The sequence below is a fragment of the Lipotes vexillifer genome, unplaced genomic scaffold, assembly GCF_000442215.2.
Source record: "Lipotes vexillifer unplaced genomic scaffold, Lipotes_vexillifer_v1.1 scaffold1467, whole genome shotgun sequence".
NCBI lineage: Eukaryota > Metazoa > Chordata > Mammalia > Artiodactyla > Lipotidae > Lipotes > Lipotes vexillifer.
This window is the reverse complement of record NW_006783896.1, coordinates 142,539-150,970: the sequence shown is the minus strand read 5'-3', so window position 1 is coordinate 150,970 and position 8,432 is coordinate 142,539. Positions and strand designations below refer to the sequence as shown.

General features: G+C 37.4%; 1 protein-coding gene across 1 annotated transcript in view; it reads right to left on the bottom strand.

The window, feature by feature from the left end:
* Positions 1 to 8,432, bottom strand: part of MTMR10 (myotubularin related protein 10) — a 41,833-nt gene that overhangs the window by 23,581 nt on the left and 9,820 nt on the right. Inside the window, exons 3-5 of the mRNA XM_007456418.1 lie at positions 7,026 to 7,162; positions 5,693 to 5,765; positions 4,760 to 4,902 (exon numbers count right to left, since the gene is read on the bottom strand). Coding sequence (XP_007456480.1) covers positions 4,760 to 4,902; positions 5,693 to 5,765; positions 7,026 to 7,162 — 353 coding nt within the window. The remainder of the gene's footprint in view (positions 1 to 4,759; positions 4,903 to 5,692; positions 5,766 to 7,025; positions 7,163 to 8,432) is intronic.

The following is an 8,432-nucleotide window of genomic DNA, read 5'->3' as shown; positions in this document are numbered from 1 at the left end:
TTAAAAAAAAAAAAAAAAAAAAAAAAAAAATCCACAACACTTAAGGGTTCTCTTCCAAAGATCAAATTTTGACCAACAACTTTGTTCTCTGGATAATCTGCTGTGGTTCCCAGATACCTGCATACTAAATTAAACCTTCTTATTCTAGATTCTTTACCAAACCAGCTGTCCTCTACCAGCCATCCCGTGCCCTCCCCACCACCCCTCAGCAGTCCCTGGTCTAGAAGCACATATCGTATCTGACTCAGTCCTAGCCATCCCCTCGGCCACACTCTGCTCGAGAAACCCTTCCCCACTGCTTAGCCAACCACGCTGTCTCTGTCCTCACCAGCCTTCCCAGGCCGAGCCAATTGCATAGTATTGACTGTGGAAATCCTCCCGTTCTCTCTGAATAACAGGAGTTCCAATAGAAAGCATCTCTTCAGTTAACTGTGCTTATGGAGCGGTACTTTCCAGGTCTTCACCCAATAGTCATGAGAGTGGATAAAAAGGAGGACATAGGGTTCTTTGTTTTACTTCCACCATAAAGTTCAATTCCTCAAGGGCAGGCACCACGTCTCCTTCCTTCAACAGGTATTTACAGAGCCGCCACCATGTCCTAAGCCCTAGGGATGCGGGAGTGAACAAACAGACACAAACCCTGTTCTCATTAAGCTTACATTCTAGTGGGGAAGACAGACACTAAACCAGAGAAACAGGAAAGACTACAGTAAATTAGACAATGATAAGTGCCAAAGAGGAAAATAAATCCAGCAGAGAAGAGCATGTACAGTGTTACAGTGAGGGAAGAAGAGAGCAGGTTAATAATTTAGAGAAGGAGACCAGGAGAGGTCTCTCTGCACAGATCTGAGGAAGCCCTGAAGACCCCTGCATTTCTGCCATCTCATCAGTAGCTTTCTGGAGGGGCTTTGTGCTTAACAGCTGCTGCACTAAAAATACTAGTTCACAAAATAAGTTACTAATATAGTCAGGAAAATGCTCCAATTCAATAATACTAGATATCACTTTCTCTGAGACATTCAGAAAGCAGTCAAGGGCCTTGTTTACACAAAAGAAATACACACATCACTGATGATGGAATATGTTTTTTATGGCCACAAAGCCTATCTGCTAGGCAAAACCCAACGTAGCCCATTTCTAAAAAGCCCTTAAAATAGCACAACCTCACATTTATAAAGGTTAGGAAACAAATGAGTTTATTTAATGGCATCCACATTTAAAGAAGACAAATACTGTAATAATGTGAAACCAACTCAGTTTAACCACTTGCACAATGGTTGATTTTTGAGGGGAAGGGGACACAGCCTGAACTATAGCTGTTGTTTAGCAGTGTAACCACAAGTGCGTAGGACTTAGCTCAGGTAACCTCAGTATGGGGTACCTCTAGGAACCCTGACAAAGGTACACACAACTTGTGTCATCCAGTTTACATTCCTGTTGTCACTGCAGGACACTCTGAGAAGATCAAGAAAGCCAGGAGTCCTCTTCCTTGAGCTTTTTCCCAGAAGTCCTCTTCCTTGAGCTTTTTTGTACACACTATTTAAAAAGCCTACACCCACATTCCTAGATTCCATCACTAAGAGTTTGACTTGAAAAAGTAGGTCTCATTTTCATGTAAAATTATTCTAATTTTACAATGTACTCCCTAAGTGTTAAAAAATTTCAGAAAAACTCTCTCTACATCTTTAAAAACTGCCTCTGAAATAGTTCATTTGGCCTGGCTATCAGAGTAAATGAAGAAAATCTTTATTAAAGACATTAAATTATGGTAAATATTTAATTGGAGGAAAAAAAGTAAACTACTTTTGAGGTGATTTTTGGACCAAGGCTGATATTCTTGTCTGGACAGAAGCCAGAAGTACCCACGGTTGGTGGTTTCTCCTCCCAGACCAGCTGGGGGCACAGCACTGGAGAAGATTAACACACAGCCAGCGCTGGCACGTGGGCAAACAAAACTGGTTTCCTGTATTTCTGTGGTCTGAAAGCCACTGAGGAGTAAGTCTCAGATTAAAGGCAAAAATGGCAATTCAGGAAAGGCCAACTTGTTCTTTAAATAGATGAGTTGAATTTTTATTTCTAGAAAGTATGCCTGAACAAGTGGTTCATCAGAGCCAACTAATTTGAGAATAAAGTGGAGACAAATGGCATATATTTCACTTACCATCTTTTATATATATATATACACACATATATATTTTTATGTAAGTGATAAATCATTAAAAACAATTTTTGCCCCTCAGCAAAGGTTCTTCAAAAGGAAATGGTGGCTCAAAGTTGCTTTGAGGCCAGATGTCCAATTCTAGATATCCAAATTCCTTTTTTCTTTACATAGACCTTTCCCAAAAATCCTTATTTACAATCCAAGAATAATGAGGACGAATGTCATCTAATTTTGTCATAATACTACTCAGGAAATACCAGCTAGATTACCAGAAGGCTTTAGAGCAATATTTAACAAAATGTGAACCAATTTAGCATTCCGAGATTTCATAATTCAAATAGGAATACAACTGCTTTCAGTATTTCCAAAAATAATCAATGGTTTACCCACCAGAGAACTCTGAACACGCATCTGGTCATTTTAAAACAATTCACAAAAATCAAAGCGTTTCCAGAGAAAATTTAGCATTCAAAGTTTCCAGGAGGTAGAATCAAGCTGTAATTCCCCAACTGTTGCCTAATTTTAGATGAAAACTTTCACTTGAAATAACACGGTGTGCCGGAATTTTTGTTTTTAACTCATGAAGCCATTAAGCTTTGGCAGCCATACATGACTTAACCCTTTGTGTTTGAAAACATGTAAATCAGGGAAAATTTTCTCCATTTATATTCTTAATGCCAATGTTTCTTTTCTGTATTTTCCCCCTTATGATTGTACAAAGACAAAAAGAGTATCTCTTTTGCGTCTGAGGTAACTGCTTTTTATATTTTACAACAGTGGGGAAAGAATTTTTGCCAGAAACCTGGTCTTGGGAAAGGGCATAAAAAATTGGACCAGCCTAGCCTGTTTTGAGTAGACGGTTCAATGAGGCCCCCTATAGCACTTACCAGCAGCAGCAACAACAGGGAAGGGATATTCTGAATTTCCACAGCACTTTTTATCTGTTTCATTCATTTGGAAGCTAATCATTTATGTGGGAACATCTTTTATGCTGCTACTTTGTACTGTTGTTTTCATTTGTTCATGCTTTATCTCAACTAAACTTAGCGCACTGCCTCACATCAAACATGACCAACAAGTACTCTAGATGGTGCAAGAACGAGCCAGATAATTATGCTTTGCAATGACTGAAATACTGTCATCTGAAAAATAGAGGAGGAGAAAATGGGAGAGATATCAACTTTCTAAAAAAATACTGGGCCACTGTATCAATTTCTTATTTAAAAAATACCGCATCCTAACCCCATCTCCTAAGTTCCATGGTGTCCCTATTATTGAAATGATACACATCCTGAAGGTAACATTTTCACAAGCAGATTCCTGATGCTCTGATGAAATTACAACTATATCTGAGTTCAAGAAAGTAACTTGGCTAAACTATTTTATATGCAGTCTACTACCTAATTAATTCTAAAGTCTTTCTACATAAGAATAGGCATCTCAAATTAGTAAAATGCCAAAATCACAAACTGCAGAATTGAATGGCTAAAGGTAGCTTTAAAAGTTATCTAGCTGAATTTCCCATCCTGCAGCATGAAGAAAGTAGTTATACACACTCTACCTGAAAATGTTTAGCCATAGATCCCACCACCATTCTGCTACATAACCTAGCTGCAATGGTCAGACATTTTCAGACATTCATTTCGTGTTTGCCCTCCTATAAAGAAACTGTTGACTCTAGTTCTAAAAATAAATCTATCACCTCCTCACCAAACCATAAGAAGATAGCTGCCTTAAGATCTTTCTGACAGCCACATTTTGATATCAACAGAAAATTTACTGCAGTAAGTCTACTGACCATGGAAAACAAATGCACCCCTTTTAGGTGGCACAAAGCTCCCTCATTGTTCCTCTATTCCCGATACATGAGAGCAGGCTTCTCCTGGAGATTCTGTTACTATTCTGTGCATTTGCTGAACCACAGACTGGCCCGGGGAGCTTTAGCACCACCAGCTTCACTCCTCTGCTAAACCCAAAATCTGGAATCAAAGAAGGAGGAATTTCTGCCCTTGAATCTTACTCCACGAGTTTGCAATAAACATTCCCCGGAAGGCAGGGGAAAAACAACCCAATTAAAAAGTCCCTAGCTTTTAGCCGCCTGTGTGGAATATCAAATTAATTCATTAAAATTTCTCTAAAGCACTAATATTTATTAGACCCCTCTTATAACTACACATTTACCTAACCCTTATGTAACCTAAGTCTAGCTCTTAGTTTGTTGATAAAGCACTGAGGTACTGAATTAAAAGTCTTACAAACCTCAATTACAATACATCACCATCTTTTCAATCTTTTTAACCAAGGAAAAAAACGGCTGGTAATGGTCTTAATGTAAAAGATATGCATGACAGCTTTTTATATTTTAGGAGCTGATTAAAAAATTACATAGAATACTTTAAAGCAGTCATAAACTAGTCCAAGGAAACAGTTCTATTAACGTTCCTGGCTTTGACTTTACATAAGGAGATATCAAATAACTTCCCCTAAAAAAAGAAAACAAAAAACAAAAAACTGAGCAACTGAGAAATGAGAACTTCCATACACAACTGCAACTGGTAAATATAGTGCAAAACCCATGATAAAACTCAAGAGGATTACCTTTTTGGCACTTTCAGGACCTGATTCATCAAAGCGAAATCTCACAATTCTGAAATCTTTACAGTAAATAATTAACTCTGTTGGATTAAATTTCAGCTTCTGGTTTGGGCCCAGGACTTTCTGCTTCCTTTTGTGGTCATTTACTAAAAAATAAAAAAATTTCTTTCTTGATATTCACTCTTTAGTACACTTTAACAAATTCTTACTGAAAACAATCGGAAGGTCACCCACCACTTAGTACTGCTTCTCTAGAATCTTTCATATTTGTGTATAATTCCTAGAACTTTGGGGGATCAGTTTTAACTTTGCTTTTGACAATATTAAAGACATTTCTTTGCACAAAACCACCACCATCTATATTTAATGATTAAAATTTTAATTAAAAAGAGGACAAATACTAGAAAATACAAAAAGCCATATATTTTGGGACTTCCCTGGTGGCACAGTGGTTAAGAATCTGCCTGCCAATGCAGAGGACACAGGTTCAATCCCTGGTCCGGGAAGATCCCACGTCATGGAGCAACTTAGCCTGCGTGCCACAACTACTGAAGCCCGTGCACCTAGAGCCTGTGCTCCGCAACAAGAGAAGCCACTGCAATGAGAAGCCTGCACACTGCAACAAAGAGTAGCTAGCCCCCGCTTGCCGCAACTAGAGAAAGCCTGCACACAGCAACGAAGACCCAATGCAGCCATAAATAAATAAATAAATAAATAAATATTTTTTAAAAGCCATATATTTTATATCTCCATTTAAAAATAATTTATTGATTTCTTTTCCATTAATTTTCCTGGGACTCAAAAAAAAAAAAAAGGGAAAAAGCAAAAAACCTACAGAAATAAAACTCCAGCCCAAGTATTTGAGAGTGTAACTCTTCAAGCAAGAATTCCCGAGTAGAACCAGCTTTTAGGGGCTGAGTGAAGAATAATACATACCTGTGACTATTTGCTCAATACATGTTAAAGGGACATCATGTTCACCAAGAAGAAGGTTTCTATAACGGAATTTCTGAAATAAAAAAATAAATTCATGTTAATTATTTTCCCAATAACTTCACAATGGTAATATGAGCCTTACTTTTAGGTGTGATGAGAAATTGCGACAACCATCTCTAAAAAGAACAAAAGCTTTTGCCTGTGCAGCTATGACAATTCTAAGGCTGTAGTTAACACAGAACACACTTCAGTAGGAAAGTAAGGGGAGGAAGAGAGAAACACATACCGTGTTCACATTCTCTCCACCTTTCTCCCCACACTTTAAACAATAAAATTAGGTCAAGTTATATACAACAATGTCATTATAACATACAGGATATGTAATATTATACTGTCAATCACTTCACAGGCAAACACTTGCATATCTAGTTCTGGTTAAACTGTCACTAAAATAATAAAAAAACGGGGCTCCAAAGTCATCAGATTTTAATGGGTAAAATCATGGCTTGATTTTCACAATGGAGATTTTAGAGCAGAAAATAACTTTTTACAGCAGAAAGTCTACTCAAAATAAAAATCTTTAGTCAAACTACAGCTTATTTTTTAAACCCATTTTTTATACACACTTTCAGACTAAGGACATTGTTGATGCTATTAACCTTCTGCTGGTAGGACACTGGCTTATTTTTCCTATTAGTGGTATTGGATTTAAGCTATTCCAGATACATGGGTCTCATTTACAGTGAAATCTGGGGCCAAAGATCGAAATAAAGCCAAAAATAAAAGGAAAAACCCAAGTTTACAGCCAAATAAGCTAGTGTCTCTACATACTGGGTATCTGTAAATGCCTTAAATTTAGTCTAAATATACCTACAGATTGCAATAGATTGAAATACACTTATCCATAGTTACGTGCTTCAATCACAAGTTTAGAGTTAACATCCAAATATTACTATTACAAATAAAGGTCTAGGGAGTAAAAGTGTATATATAACACTTCACAAATCAAAACAGAAAATAGGAGTTGAGGAAAAGTCCAGGATTTTTAAGTTAGGCAAACGAATGACTGACAGGATATATAAGCAAAGATCACAGAGGATAAACACAGCAATGTGACTTAAAACCATCTCACTAATTATACTCCTCAAGTCTCAACATTCTCCTTAAACTTTATTTTAAATTTTAATATAATACATTCCCAACCTTATATTAATCACTTATTAATAATTTTATTATAATTTCCCCATATCTGTGCTTTATATAATATTGATAATACATACTGCTTAGAGTCAAAAGCCCTCATACGATTAAACAGCATACAAATCAAACACACCTGTAATGGCATTGGATTATCCGTAATAAAGGAAATTTTGAAGTTACTGCATATCAGTTTTCCCCACAAATCGTATTGACTTGTGTCCGATGCGATGCATTTTCTCACAAAATTGACTTCATTTACGACAATTTCTCCTTTACAAAAAGAAACATATCATTGTGTGAGCTACAACCACACCATAAAATGTCAACAGTCGCTGTGTGACCTAGAAGGAAGATTTCATTATGATGATAAGAAGAAACACTGAACCGGGACCTCACATCGGTAACAGTCACAATGGGGTATCGTGCTCCATTTGTAAGATACAGAAACTGAGGCACAAAGAGCTTAAGGGTCTGAGATGGTTCAACCAGAAGGGCTGAGCTGGAGTCTGCATCTTTACTATGCCATGCTGTCTCTCATTATTTATGTACCGAAAGGCGCCCTGGAGAAGAAATAAGCTGTACTATCTCCTTCAGAGTATTACTTGATGGGATATTTGTATTTTATTAACATGTGACTTGATCTCCCAAAGCGGTATCTTCGATTCCTTCCTAAGACAGTTCAGTATGAGAAACAGTGCAGTATTAACTTCAAAATTAATAATGCAATCTATTTATTTTAAAATACATTCCATAAAGACAAACTGAATTTCCCTCTGCACTCACATTATAACTTAGTTGGCAATAAAACTTTAAAATATAGTTTTAGAGTTAAAAGGGAAGACTAAATAAATAAATATAAGAAACTAAAACAAAAGTTTTAATGTTCTTTGAAGAGAATAATTTTCTGCAATTGATTTAAAGCTTGGTCATCATTAATCCTTAATTTCAAGTTCTAAAATGCAACCAGACCCAGGGACATTTTTAAGTAATCATTCTCTAGGGGCCATGGCAGAAGAGTTAGGGTACTGTGCTACTTTGCCTATTTCTGTCAGTACAAACACCTCTAATAGTGATGGACAGAACCATTGCTGACAAGCTCCAAACACCCACCAATTCACAGAGAGCAACTAGAGTCTCAAAACAATCCTCTCTCTTAAATAAAATGTTATAATAAACTTGAACTGCAAAAATAACTTTTATTCAAAGTTCTTAAATGCACAAGACGAGTTTTAAGAACAGAACCCTAACATTTACTTGAGGATTAAATTAAAAACGTGCCCATGTCAAATTCTCGGCTCAGACCAATGGAGTAATTGTCTCTTCTGCAGACAAGCCTCCTCCACGTGGCCTCCCGCCCTCCTCCCTACCCCCGGCACCCTGAGCCCCACCGCTGTCCTCATTCTCCCTCTCCAGCCACACTGGCCTTTTAGTCCCTCTCAGGGGCTGGACTGCAAAGATCCATGGGGTCTTCGCACATGCTGTGCCCATTTCCTGGAATATGCTTTCCTTCTGCCTCAGCCCAATCGCTTTCTCAGGAATG